At 37.8% G+C, this 21,694-nt stretch overlaps 1 protein-coding gene across 2 annotated transcripts in view; it reads right to left on the reverse strand.

Moving 5' to 3' along the window:
- Positions 1-11,310: 11,310 nt before the first annotated feature.
- Positions 11,311-21,694, reverse strand: part of TBC1D19 (TBC1 domain family member 19) — a 158,748-nt gene continuing 148,364 nt past the window's right edge. The window contains exons 19-21 of one of the 2 annotated variants that reach the window (XM_021679417.1): positions 17,712-17,827; positions 12,745-12,815; positions 11,311-11,734 (exon numbers count right to left, since the gene is read on the reverse strand). In XM_021679417.1, the coding sequence (XP_021535092.1) occupies positions 11,660-11,734; positions 12,745-12,815; positions 17,712-17,827 (262 nt within the window). In that variant the 3' untranslated portion in view covers positions 11,311-11,659. The remainder of the gene's footprint in view (positions 11,735-12,744; positions 12,816-17,711; positions 17,828-21,694) is intronic. The other variant, XM_044912758.1, reaches the window with a different exon arrangement.

Consider the following 21,694-nt stretch of genomic DNA (forward strand, 5'->3'; position numbering starts at 1 on the left):
TGTTTGTTTTTATCCAATGTGTCAATCTCTGCTTTTTAACTGAAATGTTTACATTTAAATCTTACATTTAATGTGGTTATTGATATGGTTGAGTATTTTGTTTTCTATTTTCTCTATCTGTGTTTTGTTTCCTTTTCACTCCTCTTCTGCCTTCTTTTGAACTGCATGTTTTTATAATTCCATTTTATCTTCTTTAGCTTCTTCATTATATCCTGGTGATTTTATTCGAGTGGTTGTTTCAGGAGTTTTTATATACATCTTTAACTTATTACAGTGTACCTTCAAGTGATGACATGCCACTCATGTACAGAACCTTATAATATACAGAAATATATTTCTACCCTACTTGGCTATTGTGCTACTCTTGTCACATATTCACTTCTACTTCTATATAAACCTCATGATTTATTGTTATTATTTTTGCTTTACATGGTTTATTTTTTAAAGTTTATTTATTTATTTAAGTAATCTCTACACCCAACATGGGGCTTGAACTCATGACCCCGAGGTCAAGAGTCATGAGCTCTTCTGACTGAGCCAGCCAGGCGCCCCTACATGGTTTATTTTTAAAATGAATTTAAGGGGCGCCTGGGTGGCTCAGTCATTAAGCGTCTGCCTTTGGCTCAGGTCATGATCCCGGGGTCCTGGGATCGAGCCCTGCATCGGGCTCCCTGCTCGGCGGGAAGCCTGCTTCTCCCTCTCCCACTCCCCCTGCTTGTGTTCCTGCTCTCGCTGTCTCTCTCTCTGTCAAATAAATAAATAAAATCTTTAAAAAAAAATAAATAAATAAATAAAATGAATTTAAGTACTAAGAAAGAAGTTTTTATATTTATTCACATGATTATTACTTCCAGGGCTCTTCATTCCTTGGTATAGATCCAGATTTCCTTCTGATGCCATTTTTCTTCTGTTTGAAGACTTCCTTTACCATTTCTTTTAAGGCATGTCTGCTTGGTGATGAGTATTTTCAGCTTTTCAATGTGTGAAAGAGAGTCTATTTCCCCATTCATTTTTGAGAGATATTTTCACTGGGTAAAGAATTCTAGATTGACAATATATTTTTGCAGCACTTTAAAGATGTTGGTCCACGCTCTTCTATTTTGCATGTTTCCTACAGTAATATCGCACTATCCTTAACCTTGCTGTTCTGCACAAAATGGGACTTCTTGGGCTGCTTTTAAGATTTTCTCTTTATCACTGGTTTTAAAACCAAGTTTATGATATGTCTTACACTTTCTCCAAAGACAGCAAAATACACATTCATTTCAAGTGCACACAGAATTCTTATGAATACAGAATATATCTTGGGCCTGCTAACAAGTCTCCACAGATTTAAAAGGACTCCAGCCACATAAAGTATGTTCTCTGATGACAATGGAATTATAGTAGAAATCAATAGCAAAGATAACTAGAGGAAACTTGAACTATTTGGAAACTAACACACTGAATCAAAGAATAAATCAAACAGGGAAATTAGATAGTATTTGAACTAAATGAAAACACAATACATGGAAATTTTGGAATGCAGCTAAAACAGTGCTTAGTGGGAAATTTATACTATATGCCCTATTTGGCACTGATTAGCATTTTCAGATGAAGAAATTAAGGCTTGTAAAGATGAGGTAATTTTACCAAGCTTGCAGAGCTAGCAAATGTTGGAGCTGGGTTTCAAGTCAATGTCTAATAGAGTATAAACAAAAAAACGAGATACTGTGAAAATATTTGCTTTCAACAGTGGTGACTGTTCCCTCTGTGCCTAGCACAGGAGTTACTAAGATGCATGGTTCCCTATGCACAGGTATAGGAACTCTTCCTGTCTCTTCCAACCATCTCCCTCACATGGAATAGGTTTCTGGTGGTTCCTTAGAGGAAGGGTGTTGTTCCTACTCAACAGATGAGTCCACTGACCTTATCCCGGGGCTGAAGTCCAGGGTTGGCCTTCTGTCCAGGGGAGCTCCTGTTCCTCGTACACTGCCCCCTTACATTTCTGTAGTTTGCCAGCAGCCTGGCAATATCAGACCTCTGACAGAGTTGGTGTTCTATCAGCCTGTCCACTGATCCAAATATTTCTTTCCATACATGTATTCAAGTCTTTTTATTTGCTTTAGGCTCTCATACATGAAATAATCATTCAGTCACTTTTCTCCTACACTAGGGGAGGCTGCCCAACAACACAAAAAATTTGTGTGCCCTTTTTTGAAAGTAAGGCACACAGTCCTTTGAAAGGTGACAGAGAGAAAGAGAAAAACCTGCCTGTTTCTCCATATAGTCTTACCATTGACATTCTAATCCCCATTCATTCATTCATTCATTCATTCTCTCTCTCTGTCTCTGGGTCAGTCCATCACTGTACATGCTATGGGTGCAAATTAAGTTGTGTATTAATTTGCTGCTTTCTATATTTCATGAAAACTTTGCAGTGATTCCATTTATAAAGGAGGGATCCTTTTGTCTGAGCAAAGAAAATAGTCTCTCCCCAAGCCATGAGTAAGTTGAAATAATGAATAGGCAAAAGCCAAAAGAGAGAGAGGAAAACTAAATTCACTGGGTGGGGGGGAAAATAGCTAAGTCACCAAACTAGTGCAGTGCTCTCTCAGAGACAACCACAACTGCTGTCTGAAAAGGCAGCTGACTATAATTAGACCATGCCAGCCTCAGGGTGCTGGAGGGAGCAGCTGTCCCAACAAGAGTAGTCTGGACCACAGCAGTAGAACTGATGGTTCAGTCACCTCTGAGAGGACCAGCCCATCCACACATCCCTGTTTATCCCACTGTCCATCAGAGTTCCAAGCTTCTCAGTCATCAATTATCCAAACTTCTTTCCTTTAATCGGACCTAATCCCCACCCCACTTTTCATTCCCCTCCCTAGGAAAGCATTTCCTTTTGTCTCTTGGAATTCCCAATGTGAGATCAATAAACTGTATTTTTCAACCTCTTCTTGGAAAGTTCTCTTCACCTCTTTGCTTAACTAAAAGCAGGCTGTATCCTGGGGACACGGTTTCTTTGCCACTCTCTTGAATGGATTATTTCTTTTCTCTTACATGCAAAATGATTCAGCACCAGGCTTACTCGGCAATGCCAATTTGAGTTTTACTCCCCCTTCCCTCTTGCAAACCCCTTCTGCTCCTTTGAGGCTCACACCATCTGGTCATACCACTCTTCCTCCTCCAAGTTACAGTTACTAACTAGTAGCTTCGGAGTCTTTCCTTCTGATTCTCAGAAAAACTAACTTGCAAGTCTGTTTTCTTCTTCTCCCCTACTTCTGTCATCCTCCTGGGTGACTTCAATATTTATACGGATGATTCCTCCAACACCATGGACTCTTGGTTTCTTGACTTCCTCATATTTTCAATGATGTTCTCCTCTACTCTATGTCCGCTATCCACCATGCCTTAGATTTTGGCATCAACAAAAATGGCACCAAGTTCAAAATTTCAAATGCAAATATCCCATTCTGGTTACAAACATTATCCTTCCAAGTTACTTGCTGAAGTACCCTGCCTTCAAAAATGCTTTTTAACTTTTTTGTTTTTACCTTTAATCCTCTCACCCCTCTTGATCCATATCTATCATCACCCCCTAGTTATCCTTCATTTCTCTTCTTTTCTAGCTTATATTCCATGACCCATCATTGTAATTTCTTCCTTGCAACCCTTAACTTTCTGGCCCAGGTGAATAAGGCTTGGAGATCCAAGAAACAGCACCTGTTTTCCTGCCTGAGCTCTGAGTACTTGAGAGATAAAATTAAAACCTTGGCAAATGAAAGCTTATGAAGATGATATATCATCTATCTTGCTGATAAAGTTAATCTCAGGGAGTGTGACTTAATTTTGCAGCAAGGACAGGTTTTTCAAAACTTGTGCACTCAGTGATGCACTGAACAACTGTAGCCACCCCCTCCTGCCACCACTCCCGCCCCTCCATACCCTGGGATCCAAACTTTCTAAAGCCAGGGTGTGGAGGAACAGTACAGAACATATGCTTGCTTTGGGTTGTTGGATCCCAAGAGAAATGTGTGAGAAAGGAGTTGGCTTTATATGCCCACTCACTGATCCCAACCTCATCAATAATATAATTTACTCCTGTCCACGGGGGGAGGGAGTGAGGAACATTACACCAGTGAACAACGTCCACATGGAAGGAAACATTAGGACTTGGCAATACATTTCCCCCAACACTTCTCTTCCTCTGTTAACGCTTGTCTTAAAATAGCCCAACTTTGTGGGGTCTTTTCCCTGTCAGTACCAGAGCAGAAGGTTTTCTTCAAAATACTTTTACACATTTTATCTTATTTGATCATTATAAAAACCCCACGAGAGACACTGGACAGGTAGAATCATCTATTTTATAGGTAAGAGAATTGAAGCAATGTGAACTTACTATCATATGTCACAGTTGATACAGTAAATCTAATTTATCTGAGAGGAGGTGGATTGATTTCCTGTTGCTGCAACAAATCACCATACACTAAGTGGCTTCAAACAACACAAAATTACTATCTTATAGTTCTGGAGGCCAGAAGTCCTAAAATCAAGGTGTCAACAGGGCTGGATTCCTCCTAAAGGCCGTAGGGGAGAATCCGTTCCCTTGACTTCTCCAACTACTAGAATGACCTGCATTCCTTCCTCCATTTTCAAAGCCAGTAGTACATCTTCCAATCCTTCCCTGACTCTGACACTCCTGCCTGCCTCCCTCTTTCCCTGATAAGGACCCTTGTCATTACACTGGACCCACCTGACAATCCAAGATAATCTCCCTATCTCAAAATCTAATTTAATCACAGAAGCAAAGTGCCTTTTGTCATGTAATAATCACTGGGTTCAGGGACTGGGACATGAACTTTTAATGGGGGACCATTATTCTTCCTACCACAGGAGGCAAGGCACCATTGCTTGCAGAAAGAGGGGTTAGTATTCTATTTATATAAGAAGTTCTGTCTCTTACCACATTTGTTACTAAGAAAGTGAACATACAAATACATATAAACATTGAGTGCTCAGCAGAATACCTTGTTCTGAGGAAGCATTTAGTGTTTGTTGAATAAATATATACACACCATATTATCTAAAAACAAAGTTTTAAGGATAAAGAGAAATTGAAGAAGTAATACAAAAACAATCGCCTAGTTAACATAAGAAAGACATTGATAATACCTGAAGTCAATTGCTTAAGTTAAAAGGAATAATTTGAAGAAGACATCTGGATCATCAGCAACATACAACTGACCAAATTTATCTTCACTGTGTATCAGTATGTCTCCCCACCTCATTCTGAATGTTTCATTTCCTCCCACTGTTTTATTCCTAAATTGACCAAACTATTACACTGGTGTATATTTAAAATATTTATTGCACTTATTCAAGAAAGAAGTACACTTAATTTAAAATTAGGTGAACTGCAACACTTCAATTATCCAAACTTCTTTCCTTTAATCGGACCTAATCCCCACCCCACTTTTCATTCCCCTATTGCAAGTTCTAGTCAATGAATTAAAAAAAACATATAGATTTGAAAAAAATGTAAAATTGTCTTTATTTATAGATGACATATCATATATGTAGAAAATCTTAGGGAGGCTACAAAAAGGGGTATTAGGAATGGTTAAGTTTAGCAAGGTCTCAGGATACAAGGTCAATATTGAAAAATGAATTGTGTTTCTATATATTAGCAAACCATTGGAAAGTGAAATTAAAAATACCATTTATAATAGCATAAAAATGTGAAAGAATTAAGGATATTTTAACAAAGTATGTACAGGAGCTCTACATGGAGGACTACAAAATATTACTGAATGGAATTAAAGAAGACATAACTAAATGGAAAGGTATCTCATGTTCATGGACTGGTAGGCTCAATATTGTTAAAGTATCAATTGTCTCCAACGGATTTATAGATTCAATGCTATTTCAATAAAAATCCCAGCATCTTTTAAAAAATTTTTGGTACCAAGTGGAAAAGCTGGTTCTAAAAGTTATTTAGAAATGCAAAGAACTTAGAATAGCCAAAATAATTTTGACATAGGAAACAAAATTAGAGGACTTAAACTACCTGATTTCAAGATTTACTCTAAAGGTGCAAAATTAACACAGTGTGGTATTGGAGAAGGATAGACATAAATCCATGGAACAGAATAGGGTCCAGAAATAAACCCACAGATATATGACCAACTGATTTTACACAGAGGTGCTGACATAAAAGGGATAGTTTTGTGTGTGTGTGTGTGTTTTTGTTTTGTTTTGTTTTGTTTTGTTTTGTTTTAGCAAATAGTGCTGGGACAACTGCTTATCCATATGCAAAAACATGACCCTCAATCCTTAACTCTTGTACTATACACAAAATTAACTTAAAAAAAGGATTATAGGCCTAAATGTAAGAGCTAAAGCTATAAAGTTTCTAGAAGAAAACATAGGAAAAAAATCTTTGTGACCTTCAGTTATGGAAAAATTTCTTAGATAGGACACAAAAAACATGAGCCATAAAAGAAAAAAGATAAACTGATTCAATAAAATTAAAAATTTTGCTCTTTAAAAGATACTTAAGAAAATTAAGAGATAAGCCACAGGATGGGAGAAAATGTTACAAGACGTAAATGTATCCAGAATAAGAAATTCTTACAACTTAAGATAATTAAAAATGGGCAAGATATTTGAATATTTTTTAAAAAAGAATATGTATACATGGCAAATAAGCATGAAAAGATACTCAACATCATTAGTAATCACGGAAATGCAAAGTAAAACCATGTTGGAATGATCAACATGGTAATACCAAGTGTTGGTGAGGATTTGGTACAATTAGAACTCTTACACACTGCTGGTAGGAATGTAAAATGGTAGAACCACTTCAGAAGAGAGTTTAGAGGTTTCTTAGAGAGTTAAATTTATGTTCACGTATGACTCAGCAAGTCTACTCCTACGTATTTACTCAAAAGAAAGGACGATTTACGTCCACATAAAGGCTTGCGCACAAATGTTTATAGTGGCTGTGTCCATAATACACCAAGATATGAGGACATGGATGCCCTTAACAATGATGGATAAACAAACTGTATGAAATAGTCATTCAATGAAATACTGCTCAGTAATAAAAAGGAATGGACAACTAATCACACAACATGGATGGATCTCTAACATTATGTTGAGCAAAAGAAACCAGACAAAAAAGAGTACATATGTGGGGTGCCATTTACATGCACCTCTAGAAAGGACCAATCTAAACTTTAGAGACAGAGCAGATGAGTGGTTGTCTGAATGGGAGATCAAATGGGAACAGGCTTTAAAGAGAATTGTTTCAGATAATGGAAATGTCGTATACTACAAGTGATTGTGGTGGTGATGGTGATGTGGGTCTATACATGTGTTAAACCTTATAGAACTGTAAAATTAAAATGCATACATTTTACTGTACATAAATTATACCTTAGTAAAGTGGATTTAAATGCAAAAATGAAGTGTTTCTAAAGTTATGAAGTGCTTATAATATTATGAAGTGTTTTTTTCTCTCGAGATATTCTTTTCTTTTGGAAGGGAAGATATTCTCCCTGTGGAGGCAACTCCACAAGTCAACTTAGTGGGTAAAATAGTCGTGTGACACTGAACAAGTTAAGTTGTTACTCTGAACTGGGCAAGTTTCCTTATCAGTAAAATGAGTGAATTAGGTTACATGATTTCATCTGTTCATTCAACAAACATTTATTAAAGCCCACTATGGGGCAAGCACAATGCCAGTTCTAGAGATATAAAACTGAAAAAGAAACCATTTTGGCCCTTAAGGAGTTATAGTCTAGTGGAAGAAAGACAAGCTAACATATGATTATAATATAACTTATGTATGAGGAGAATTCATAAGAAAGCAGTCTTCCCTGATGATGCAACGCCTGAGTTGGGTTTTGAGGTACAAGCAAGAGTTCAGTAAAGAGGGAAGAGAAGGCATTCTAAGCAGAGGTGCTATATGGGCAAAGGGCCAAAGTTGAGAGACATACTGTGTGTTTAAGGTACTTCAGGTGGCTCAGTAGGTCTGGAACATAGAATTTATCCTTGTAAGGTCATGGTGTGTCTTGACTGAAAAAAAGTTAAAAAAAGATTCCTCCAGTTTAAGCAGTGTGTAGACAGGAGTCCTGTACCACGTAATGATACTCATGTTGTAGTGGGCCATCTAAAAGGTAAAATAACTGCACCTTCAGTTAGGATTCTTTCTGTTGTAAAAAGAATCTTTCGGCTCAGGTAACGAAACAGTCCAGGGGCAGGTTGGTGGAATGTGACTGGGGGATCAACAAGGTCAACAGAGCAGCTTTTCATGCTTTCCATTTCTAGGCTGCAGCTATAGACCTTATATCCTCTCTTTTTGATACCCAGCTTTCCCAAAAGATTAAACCAAAGTCTTGTAATCACGTTTCATTGGTCCTCATTGGTCTTAGATTTTTGCACTGATCCTGAAGCAATCCCTGCGGCCAAGAGGGATGGTACATGGTGACTGGCTTGACCGGGACCCAGAGGTCCTGGGGTGGAGTCAGCCTCATCTGAAGCATATGGTGCTAGGGTGGGGGGAAATCTCCAAATAAAAATTAGAGCCTTTGTGGAAGAAGGGAGACTAGTAGATACTTAGGAGGAATTATGTTTTAAGAAAAGCAGATCCCAACAATTTTTAGAATAAGTCAGGGGATACAAACACAACGGACACATTCTTTTTTCATCCTCCATACTTAGGACCAGTCAATGAATACTGACTTCAGAATAAGTGACGTGAGAATCAACATGCATACAAAAAACTGTCACTCAATATTCTTAGCACCCATATTAGTGGATGAGCAGTTTTATGAGAACAAAGAGAAGGGCGTAATTATTCCAAAATACAGACTCCAGGGTGTCTTCACAAGAGAGATTTTTTTTAGTTGGGCCTTGAAATATGGAGGTCCTTCTGGCAGAGACAAAGGGCATGGCCACAGCTGGTTGAAGATGAGCAAGTAACCTGGTGACACTGAAGTATAGGATAATGGATCAGAGTGGGGGCCCAGGAATGGAAAGACCAAGCTGTGGAGAATTGTTCCTGCTATACTACAGAGCCCGGACTTCATCCTTGAAGCAATAGGGTGTTGTTGAATTTTTAAGCATGGAAGTGAAAAACCGAGCCTGTATTTAGAGAGCTGTAGGAATAGACTAGACACTTCTGGAGAGTAGAAGGAAGGAGATGAGTATAGGGAGAATAAAGCTAAGTTTGAAGCAGAAGGCTGAGGGGGTTCAACCTTAATGGTCTTTATTTTCTCTATGAAATAGGAAGAGAGAATACCTGCTGAGTGTAAGAGGGTGCTATGCCGTTAAGACCAGCTGGAAATTTCAATTAGCCAGAGTGCTGCACTACCAAAATGTTCTATCAGAGAGACTGTTCAATAAACTCTTCCATCATATAAAGTCATACATATTACATTAGTGGGTGAACTGAAGTCCAGAAGAGCCGAATACAATTTGCCTACTAGCTTATTTCGCCATCAGTGTGAATGCTGCAGATAGAAAGATTACCTGGTTAACACTGGTCACTTGGGTCCTTGTGACCACTAGCAGAGAGGGCTTCGGGGGTTGGTAGGAGGTGGCGTAGGAGGACACAGGAGGAAGGAAGCCAAGAGGGGCAGTGTAAGGAGTGCTGTGAGAGGCAGAGGGGGCAACACAGCCCAAATGCCCTTGATGCGCTATTTTCCACGAGCAGCTAAGCACAGCCGAGAGGGGCTTGTGACGGCAGCGAAATGTGTAGCAAAATGTGAACCTTTGGGGTTCAGATTCAGCTCTGCTGGCTGGAGGCACCCGTTTCAGATGAAAGGGTCTGCTCTGCCATGTTCCAGATTTCATTTTTTATAGTCACAGTCTCAAATTATCAAATAAAGTCAATCAGATGTTAATGAAGTTAAGCATTCTTCATATGCATCTTCTATCATTTGGCCTTAAAATGTCATATTTAAAATTAATAGCAACAACATCTTACATTTGCTTGGTGCTTTGCAGTTAAAAATCAATCACTTTCAAATATATCTTCTCATTTAGTCTTACTCAACCTGGTAAGGTAAACAAGAACAAGTACAGTAATTTCCTATTGCCTGCCCCTCATACCCTCCATCCCCTCAATTACAGATAAGAGAGATTAAATTATCTAGGGACTCACTGCTAGGACAAGAACTCAGTCTAGAGTTTTTCTACTACACCACTACATTTCTGTTTTGAAAAAGGCTTATGAATATTCTCTTAAAGTAGCTGTACACAGTTGACCTTAATCATTTAAAACTCTAACAGGGAAGAAAGGGACACAGCAGTCAAAGGTGTGTGCTTATCTTCATGATGAATGTGCATTTGCACACACCCAAATGGCAAAGCATATGATTATAACTGAATCACTTTCAAAAGCAATGAAATGCGGTTTCTCAAGAATCAATCACTGAATAATAAATTATTTTGTTTTCAATAAGCACCTGATGAATAAAGCATAAAGATTTTCAAATTAAGAACTAATTCTATCAAACTCCATCACACTTGCAGTCTTGTGCTAAACCTCAGACATTTCCTAATTTATATATACTCTTCAAATAAAAGACTCAGGAAATACATCTGGACAAAACTTAATACAATTCTAGGCATTCAGTAAGAGCATCAATCTCTTGATTTGAGGTTGTGTTGAAATTTTGACTTTTTTTTTTTTTCACATTCTATCATTCCGAATTACAGAAATGGTAGGTCTTTAGGAAGTGATATAAAATAAAACCCTTCACTTACAAAAAAGACCAAAATAAGACTGATGCCCAGCATAATGTCTTCAGTTCTAAAATGAATGTCTTATCGTACCTCCTGCTAGTTTCTCAGCTGCTCTGCCCTGGAAGTAAATCTTGTTAAACCAAGATTCAGCAAAAGCGGATATGCCTTTGATTTTTCATTCCCTTCATTGAATCCGTGGATGTCCTCTTTGCATTCTTCCAAAGTAACAGACTCCGGCACCATCAAGTCTTCTAATCAAGAGGTGGAAGGTTGAGAAGTTTGAAGAGATCACTCTGTAATTTTCTTTTTTCGGAAAGTGATGAAGAAAACACTGTCAGATGGAGACAACTGTATTTGACCTGCCCCACTGAGACCTTTCAGGGAGAAATAAAGTGGAAGGGGATCTAGAAGATGTCCGGTGAGAGAAAAGTCGTTAAGAACGCCAAAGTACATTTGAATTCCATTACCTTTTTCAAATCTTCCCACTTTCTACGCCACCCCTGGCTCTGAGTGAGAGCAATTTACAAGACAAAATGATACATTATCTAGAGATAAATTTGCAAACTGGCAGAAGAAAATTGTCCCAGAGGCTACATTACCTCAAGTTTATTACAGTATCTTGAGTTCTTATTGCATATATTGTTACATGCCTTTTACAAGTCAGGAGTATATATATAGTATGCTCAATTTAGCAGAAGTTATGTCTATTGCTTCTCTCTTGAAAATCAGCAGCATGCAGTGCAATATTTGGTGTGCGGAGTTACTGTTTCAAAAAGTGAAAAACTACTTAGGTTTAACTGAAGAGGGAACATGATCTTTATTGGCTTATATGCAAAGTTTCATTTTGGTTTTATGCAGAGTTTGCATAGTTCATGATTATTTTCTAATGAAAAACTAGATGTGTTGTCAGTGACCTTGAAGAAGATCAGGTGACAGTAGCAAACAGAAAAATTTGAAGAAGAGGCATAACTTTTAAAGTAGAAAGGTCAGCAAGAACTGCCTGAAACAAAAAAAACAGAAAGAATTATTAATATCAGTATTCTAATGGGCAAAGGAAGCCACAACAGAAACACCACTGCAGTGTAAGTCTGGCCTTGACACCTTCTCTGAGATCTTCACGTGTGTCCTAAATCTGCACTGAAGCTACAACCTCCCTTTTCTTTTCTGAACATCTTAATGTTAGAACATGTGCAAAATACTAAAACGTGCAGTAGAAAGTAACCTGGACTTTTGCCTTGAGCCTTCTTCAAATATACAAGGTAGCAGGAGTTTATAAGAGGTCTAACATTTCAACTTGCTTCTATAAATAAACGTACATTATGAATCCCGGTCCCGTTATTCTAGTATACGGAGTATCTGGCTTCAGGAAATCATTTTGAGATGAAACTAATGTTTATTCAATTGCAAGATGCATAAACATCCTCTTCCCTTTAAACAAAGAATGTAGGCAGCTATTTTAAGGGTAAAATTTAAATTTCTATGAGAGATAACAAATAGAGTAATATGGTAAGCCACTATTTAACTGAACTACGTTTCAGGTATAAATTATACTATTGAAAAGAAACCAGCTTTAAAGAATTAATCCATTATTAAAGATAACCAAAAAACCTTGTATCTTTACTGTATCATCTGAATGCATGCTCTTTAACTCTCTCAACTCGTTTTTCCTTGTTCTAGCAGAATACACGATGTGAACAATAACCAGAAAATGCAACCCAAGCCCCAATAGCTGCTACTAAAGTTTCTGGGTATCTTGTTTCCCCCATAATGGTTATAAACATGGTTTCCTATAACAATCTTGTTTGTGATTCCTTCACAAGAAGACTGTCTTCAACTGATTAAGGAATCTTGAGTACTTAATATTACTTAGCTTGAAACTTACAGGTTTTACCCGAGTTAAAAAATTAGGCAATGAGTAATGTGTATCCTATGCATCTGAGACTACAGGGCCCGGGCCTGGCAATCTCTCAGGAACTATTCCCAGCCCCTCCGAGTGAAACTTATCCTTACTTCGGCTGCAGCCAGTGATGTCACCTCCATCAGGTTCACTGCTCGGAAAGCAAACACAGCAGCCGCCAGCACTGGAAAAGAACGCACACTATTTCAACTGCTGGCCTACCCATCAGCCTGACACATCGACTGCTATGCCCACACCCCCAGGAGGGCTCAGAGCTCGCACTTTACATGACTGCCCGCACGCATTCTGAGTTAAGGCCTTGCGATGAACGGAAACCGTCTGCTCCGGAGGACAGAGTGCCCGATGGCTAGATAAACCGAATCCCACAGGTTTGGGGAAAAGGAAAATTCAGTGGTCTTAAAAGAGCCATTTTATAAATTGCTTCTTTCCTACCTATGACTTAAGCCGTAAGTTCTTAAATATAAAGAAATATATAACAAATATAATAAATACAGACAAATAAAGGTTTATTTTAATGCAGGTATTTCTTACTAATGCAACAGGATTCTGAAAAGTTATATGGAGACTGTATTTGTAAATTTATCAGATCATGTTTCGTATCTATCAAGAGGTATCCTGATAGACATGTGCAATAAAGACTTTTCTTAAAAAATATTTTTCTAGGGGCACCTGGGTGGCTCAGTTGGTTAAGCAGCTGCCTTCAGCTCAGGTCATGATCCCAGGGTCCTGGGATTGAGCCCCACTCGGGCTCCTTCCTCAGCAGGGAGCCTGCTTCTCCCTCTCCCTCTGCCTGCCGCTCCCCCTGCTTGTGCTCTCCCTCTATCTCTATCAAATAAATAAATAAAATCTTAAAAAATATATATTTTTCTAGTATTTTGTTGTATTTATACTTTTATATTCAGCATTGACTTTCCTAGAGTGTCATAAATGGATAGGCCTGTGGGGAGAGCTGCTGTGGACTGATCCTGAAATTTACATTAATGTTGGCTATAGGAAAAAGAAGTTGAAACTTTGAAAAAAAATTCTAGGACACCTTAAGGGTCAATAATGTACATGTAGTAGACAGCAACATTTGGATTTTTGTTTCTATCAATCATATGCATATAACAAGAAAGTAATGCTAACATGTAATCCGTCTTATTATATAATCTGTCATAAAACCCCACGCGAGGGAATGCATCATCGTGAACAGTGAAAGGACCCGAATAAGAGGCAGGTACGCTGACAAGGAGATGGTGCTGCCTAAAGATGACTCTTGACTTCTCCCTTGTTTTTTCTTTTTTATCACCAGTGGTGGTAGTTTCCTCCCCATCCAGTAAGTCCTTGAAATTTAGGAAATAAATGGTAAGGAATCTCCAAAATTATTTGGAAGACTGGCTCCTAAGTATATGGCATAGCTAATACAAATATCTTTAAATACATTTTTACTATGGGAATAATAATAACGCCAATGATAATTCACATCAACTCTATGAGTTAAGTACCACTGCTAGCCCCGTTATATGAAGATGGAAACTGAGGCCCAATGAGTTTGGAGGACATGTTCGGAGTCTCACAGGTACAAAATAGTAGAGTGAAAACTTAACCTGGCTCTGGAGCCTGAGCATCTAACCATTCACTCTGTGATGACTTTACTGAGATTGAAGGTAAGTAGTAATGACTCTTCCCTGACATGAAAATCTGGGTGCTTTCCTATGAATCGTCATCTCTGCTGTCCTTCAGAATGGTTTTCCAGAGATGGCCTGAAGCATGATGCTATGGTGATCCTGGGCTCTGACAGGTAGGTGGTTGTGCTTGAGGAGAAGTCAGCATCCAGACCTCTTAATTTTCCCAGACAGACACTGAGTGCAACCACACCAGACTGGGAAACACAGGCACTTTTCTAGGGTACAACAGATTTTGGGCAGTCTAGCAAAAAAAAAAAAAGCATTGCAACTAGTTAGACAGGAGAACTCTGAGGGCAAAAAAAGATGGTACTGGTAAAACAAAATTTAAAAAGTCAAATCAGCTGGGATTATTTAATATGTAACAAGGGATACAAGAGATCAGGGACAAAAAATTAACCTTTTAACAAAAAAGGAGAAAACTTGGGGCGCCTGGGTGGCTCAGTCGGTTAAGTGACTGCCTTCGGCTCAGGTCATGATCCTGGAGTCCCGGGATCGAGTCCCACATCGGGCTCCCTGCTCGGCGGGGAGCCTGCTTCTCCCTCCGACCCTCCCCCCCTCATGTGCTCGCTCTCTCTCTCATTCTGTCTCAAATAAATAAATAAAATCTTTAAAAAAAAAAAAAAGGAGAAAACTTAAGTACTTTAAAGTCACTAAGCTTCTAAATTTATAAGAATATCAAAGAAAAGAACTTCTGTGGACCAGCAACTTCTTTATAGATTTTTAAAATCTGGAATCATTTTGACAATGGGGACATTCGGGAAGCTAAGGAGTGTGACTGCTACTTCCTTTTTTGTGTATAATTTAATAGAGTTGGTGAAAGCTTGACAGGATGGCCAAATTTTCTGCTGTAGCAGGAAAGAGTTTTACATGGCGGGAAATTGTTTTTCCAAAGGTAGATAAGAGGGGGAAAAAAAGATCAGTTCACTAACTGACCTCAGCATCCCAAGTGCTTATGTGCTCATAACCTTTATTTATCTTGGTGTCACATCACAGAAGTTCCTTTGCGTCTGCTTCATGTTTGATTTGCCCAGCCCTTCCACAGAACACGTTTGTTTGCCAAGGAGTAAAGATCTCCACTTCGGGATATTCTCAACTGCAATCATGCTTCACGGGAAATATAGAAACTCTAATATTTACCTGTCATCTTTTAAGCTATTCTCATTGCTTTAATTCTAAGCAACTCTATCATAAGCATTAAGACACTTATGCTTTAAACTGTTTTTCAAAAGACCCTAATTAATTCAAAATTAAAGCCAGTAATATTTACTAACAATTTCTAAAGGCTATAGAATGACTAACTTGAGCAAAAAAGGTGGTTCCAAAATATCCATTCCAAAAAATGTCTGAAATAATAAAAACTAATTCGGGTATGCCTACACGAAATGGTCTACTCCATGGCTCCTTATCTGGATTCAGAGTAGGGGTGTTCCCACCAGTCTAGTTCCATTTCTAGATGTTCTATAATTCTTCTCTGATGATTTAAAAAAGCACTCAGGGAAAGCGGACAGATGCTGCCGTGCAGACTGCATTTCTACCTATACACCAGTGACATTTTTATTAATGCATTGAGCTCACAGCAGAGTGCCTAGTTTAGAGCAAATGCATTATTCAACATTCATTTATTTCTCTCTCACTTGAGTTTGCTGGGGGGTTTTAAGTCACAAAATGAGAAAATTTAAATTGGAAGCGGTCTTGAAGGTCTTCCAATTCAACATTTCTTTCACAGTAGAAAACCTCTTAACCTTTGGGTGACAGTTAAAAGCCCATTCTGTTTTGAAAAATCCTAATTATTACTTTCTTATACCTAATCCCCTTCTTTAACATGCTCTAATATCTTTTTGAAATAATACAAAAAGCTATACACAACACTCTTCAAAATTTATGACACACCCAGAAGAGGTTTATTTGCTGGAAAGTCTAAAATCCCGTTGCCTGAGAAATGGTAGCAGAAAACAAGGCTTCTTAGCCTGGAAAGTAGAAGCTTTGGAGAAAGGCAAGAGTAGAAAAAACACGATGATGACCATGGTTTAACAGGAGTACATTTTAACAAGGTATATTGTCCAGAAGTGAAATAAGCTATGTTGTCAGACAAGGACTCCAACACTGAGAGTTCAAGCAGAGGATGAGAACTGCCTATCAGAAACATCAAAAGAAGTCACAGAATTCCTCTACTTCTAGATTATAAGTATCACTGCCATTCAGCCAAGGGAAATGAGGGCAGACCCTTCTTTCCTAAGTCATATCTGTGTGGGCTTAAAACCCAATTGAGACAGAAAGATAGTAGGAATTGTTAACATCAGTAAGTGGGATCTCTGATTACACCAAGGGTGATGTTTATCTTCATGGCACTTTATTATTACTGTAATTTTCCTTTTTGAAATGCCATACAATTACTCTAGACCTCTCAGCATTCAAGAATATTTTAATATGGTACCTAAACAACCTTCTGCAAGAAAAGGGTCTTCTTCAATTAAGCATTATTTCCACAAACCCAGAGAGGTGTCTTCACAATGCTATCAGTATAAGGTAAGGAAATGAAGTTCTCACGCAGGTCAAATAATTTATTCAATATTACACAACTGGAGAAGGTTGGACCCAGCATTCTGCCAACTTTTCTGCTCTCCACTCATTGTTGTGAAAACCTTGTGCTATTTATTTGAATTTCCTGATAATCCCAATGATTAAAAATAACTGAGCCTATTTTGTATAAGAGAAGCAAAATAATATAATTAATAAGAAATCTGTGCCCTATGTATTATCCTACAGTTGTCTTGTGTGTATATCTATTGTAAGAACTGCTTAATTATAAATAAGAGATAAATCTGTGGCTTCCTGAAAAAAGATGAAATTTTTTTTTGGCTTAAGAGAATACCTAAAAGGGGAAACTCAATCACCAGGAGTCAGAGACTGTTAGCAAAAAGGAAAAGGTTTCAAATTCAGTAGAAGCTGCAGTCCAAAAGAGCTAAGATTTCCATTCTGTAGGGAGGCTCTGTGTCAGTCTGGATTTTAGGCAGTGGTTGGGAAGGGGCACAGAACAGACGCTGAGATATCTGGGGAGCCAGGAACGGAACTGCAGTGTACACGCTACACGGACCTCACAGGTGCTGAGGGATAGTAAGCCCTTGCTCAACTAGAAATGAGGGAGGAGAAATGGACTTCCCTGGGAGCAAAGAAGAAAGACGAGGAATACACTAGTGTTGGGATGTTACACATAAGTATCTAGATCTCAGAACTTCAGTACTTGTTTTCTAAGGCAGATAGATCTATTAAATATTTATGAGTTAAAAACGACAAATAACTATAGACTCAAACTGCAATTACAGATGATGAATGTTAGAAAGGAAAGGGGCCTTACTATAGAAACGTGTGTTTTACAAACAAGCACTTATTACCAGCAAGAATTTCCAGAGAGTTGTATCCTAGGATTCTGTCCCACAAAAGCAGGAGTTGATCTGTAGCTAAGTATCCAGAGAAAGCTCGAACCATCCATTTAAAGGATATGCGAAGTCTGTAAACAAAGAAAAAAGAAAATACATTTTACTAGTGGCTTTTCTTATTACAAAAAGGCAATATCAGAAGAGCCAACCAATTCATTGTTTGGGTAACTTCTCTGTGAGGCTTAGAAATCACCTATGCATTTACAACTTACATGCTCCCTCTTTTTTTTTTTTTATTTTTCTAAAAATATTTTATTTATTTATTCATGAGAGACAGAGAGAGAGAGCGAGGCAGAGGGAGAAGCAGGCTCCCAAGGAGCAGGGAGCCCGATGCGGGACTCGATCCCAGGACGCTGGGATCATGACCTGAGCCGAAGGCAGACTCTCAACCATCTGAGCCACCCAGGCGCCCTCTTACATGCTCTCTTAAACGCTGCAGAAGGGCAATGGGGAGAAACCATGAGTCTTCAAATTAGTGGTCTCGACATATTAAGAGGAAAAATTATATCTGCTATGTTATAGTTCAGCCTTTGGAAAACTCACTCACTTCTATGTTCTGTTTTTCAGGGTCTGAACTAATTAGCTATCAATGAGGTGGTCTTAAGAGTCAACAGTTCTTAATAGTTTGAATCATGATTATTTGAATTTTTATTCCAAATACTTAAAAGAGTGCTTGGTAGCTGTATACTTTTCCAATTCAATGAATTATATCCCATTTTTCAGTCAAATGGCTACAAAGGATGAATAAAATAAAACAATAGGCAGGAGTCTTTGAAGACCAAGAAAAATAGTTTTAAAGCTATAAAGGACCTTAGAACTAGATTTCTGATTTCAAACCCTTCATTTTAAAGGGGAGGTTAGCAGAACTCTGAAAGGTCAACCAGAAAATTCAACTGATTTTGAAAAAAAAAAAAAATCCTAAGAGATATGAGACTCCATTATTTACAAGTAGATTATGTTACAATAATAATTTCTCTCTGCAATCAGGAAATGAACTCTGTAGCTTTGGTGCCTTATGAGAGAAACCAGTCCCTCACACTTCTGTACTATCTATTAGCACCTAAACATCACTTGACTGCCCCTGAGTGGTGCTAGGCAAACTCTTTGCTGGAGCTGTTACAATATTATGTAGATAAGTATCTGTGTTATTTTCTTAAAGCAAGAGAAAGGGACCTAGAGATTGCCATTGTTGATGTGGTATTAATTCTTTTAAGACCAAAAAACACCCCCAAGTTTTCAGAAATTCCTCAAGACTAGATAACTATTATTCTAATATAACAAAGTACATGTAGGGAGTAGTATTGACAAATTAAACTTTTTGGTTGGTTTTAGAATATCTGTTTATAAATGCTGAAGAAAGTTTTGGCCACCAGATATTTTAAATTTAAAAAGATCATTTGACTTTTAAGTCTAAATTATTAATGTCATCCAGTTTCATTTTACTGCATCTCTCATAGTGTCTTATTAGAACAATAGCACCACACATTGTGCCCCCTCCATATACAGTGCAGAATTAGTTTCTTAGAAATAGTTTATTGAGGTATAATTTATGGATAGTAAAATTCACCCTTATTAACGCACAGTTCTATGAGTTTTGTTAAGAACCAAATGGAAACTTTAAAACTGAAAAATACAATAGCAAAAACAAAACAAAAAACATTCCTCATTGGATAGATCTAATAGCAAAATGGTAATGACAGAGAAAAGAGCCAGTGAATTTGAATATAAATCAATAGAAAGTGTCTCATCAGAACCATAGAGTAAAAAGGATTGAAAATAAAATGAATAGAGTTTCAGGGACCTCTGGGATGAGACCAAAAGTTTCAACATTTGTATCACTGGAATCCTAGAAGAAAAGGAGAATAAGTATGGTGCAGAAAAAAATATTTGAAGAAATAATGGTTGAAAATTTCTTAAATTTGGCAAAAGACATAAGCTTACAGATTCAAGAAGCTCAGCGAACCCCAAACAGGAAAAACACAACAGAAATCCATGCCCAGCTACATCATAATCAAACTGCTGAGAACTGAAGACAGAGAGAAAGAATATTTTTTCCTGAAATGTTTGGCAGAATTTACCAGTAAAGCCATCCAGGCCTGGAGTTTTTTTGAAAGTAGAATGTGATTAATTAAAAAATGTATACTGTAAACCCCAGGACATTGTTATGGACTGAATGTTTCTGTTGTCCCACCCCTCCATTCATATGTTGAAACTCTCCCCCAGTGTCATGGTATTAGGAAAGAGGGAGGGTCTTAGGGTGGTAATTGGAATGAGATGAAGTTATGTGGGTGAAGCCTTCAGGGTTGGGAATTAATGCCTTCATAAGAATCATGAGAGAGCTTGTTTCTCTGCTCTGCTCTCCAACCATGTGAGAATACAATAAGAAGTCGGCAGTCTGCAGCCTAGAAGAGGGTCCTCACTAGAACTCAACCATGCTATCACCTTGATCTTAGACTTTCAGTTTTCAGAAGTGTGGGAAATGTTTCTGTTGTTTATAAGCCACACAGTTTATGGTAATTTGTTATAGCAGACTGAACTAAGACAGGCATCTATCAAAAAAATGTTTTAAGAAAGGTATAAGAAAAAAAAGGTATAAATAATAATCCAATAGTAGAGATAAAATGTAATAAAAAATATTCAATTCAAAAGCAGGCAGGAAAAGAGGAAAAAAAGAATAAAAAAAGACAAATAGGGGCATCTGGGTGGTTCAGTTGGTTAAGCTGCTGCCTTTGGCTCAGGTCATGATCTCCAGGGTCCTGGGAACCAGCCCCGAATTGGGCTCTCCACTCAGTAGGGAGCCTGTTTCTCCCTCTCTCTTCCTGCCGCTCCCCCTGCTTGTTCCCTCACTCTCTCTGTGTCAAGTAAATAAATAAAATCTTAAAAAAAAGAAAAAAAGACAAATAGAAAATGTCTACCAAGATAGTAGATGGTATCAATTGATATAACTTTAATTCAATAAAATCAATTACAAATGTAAATGGAATAAACACTCCAATAAAAAGACAAATTGCTGCACTGGAAGACCCAACTATACTTTTGACAAGAAAGGCACTTAGAAAATAAAGAAATCGATAATCAATACATTAAAAGTAGAAGGACAGAAAGAATACACCATACAAATTGTAATTGAAAGAAAGCTGGGATGGCTATATCAAACACAGTAGATTTATTACCAGGAATAAATTTAATGTTTATTTAATAAACATTAAATAATGATAAAGGGATCAGTTCTTCTAAAAACAGAGCTTCTAATGCATGAAGTAAAAATATATATAGCAATGAAGGAAGAAATAGACATATTCACAATTATAATTGGAGACTACCATTTCTTGCTCAACAATTAATAGAAAAAGTAGACAGAAAATTAAGTTTGTAAAGGCTTGAACATTATCAAAAACTTGCCTTTGTTGCCATTTACAGAAAATTCTGCTGAACACTAGTAGAATATGAATTCCTTTCAAATGTACTTGGAATATTCACCAAGACAGGTCACATTCTGGGCCATATAACAAACTCTGACACATTTAAAAAAATTGAAATCTTATGAAGCATGTTGTCTAATTGTAACATAATTAAAATAGAAATCAATAATAGAAAGATATCAGAACTTTCCAAATATTTAGAAATTAAACAACACACTTCTATATAACCCATGGTCAAAGAGAAAGTCACAAGAGAAATTAGGAAACACTTCAAGGGGCGCCTGGGTGGCTCAGTCAGTTAAGTGCCTCACTCTTGATTTTGGCTCAGGTCATGATCTCAGGGTTGTGAGATGGAGCCCTGCATCAGGCTCCATGCTCGGGGGCGGGGGAGTAGTCTGCTCGAGATTCTCTCTTTTCCTCTGCCCACCCCTCCATCCCCCTCACATGCATGCTCTCTTTCTCTCGAAAGAGAAAGAAAGAAAGAAAGAAAGAAAGAAAGAAAGAAAGAAAGAAAGA

This window comes from Neomonachus schauinslandi, chromosome 2 (genome assembly GCF_002201575.2).
Source record: "Neomonachus schauinslandi chromosome 2, ASM220157v2, whole genome shotgun sequence".
NCBI lineage: Eukaryota > Metazoa > Chordata > Mammalia > Carnivora > Phocidae > Neomonachus > Neomonachus schauinslandi.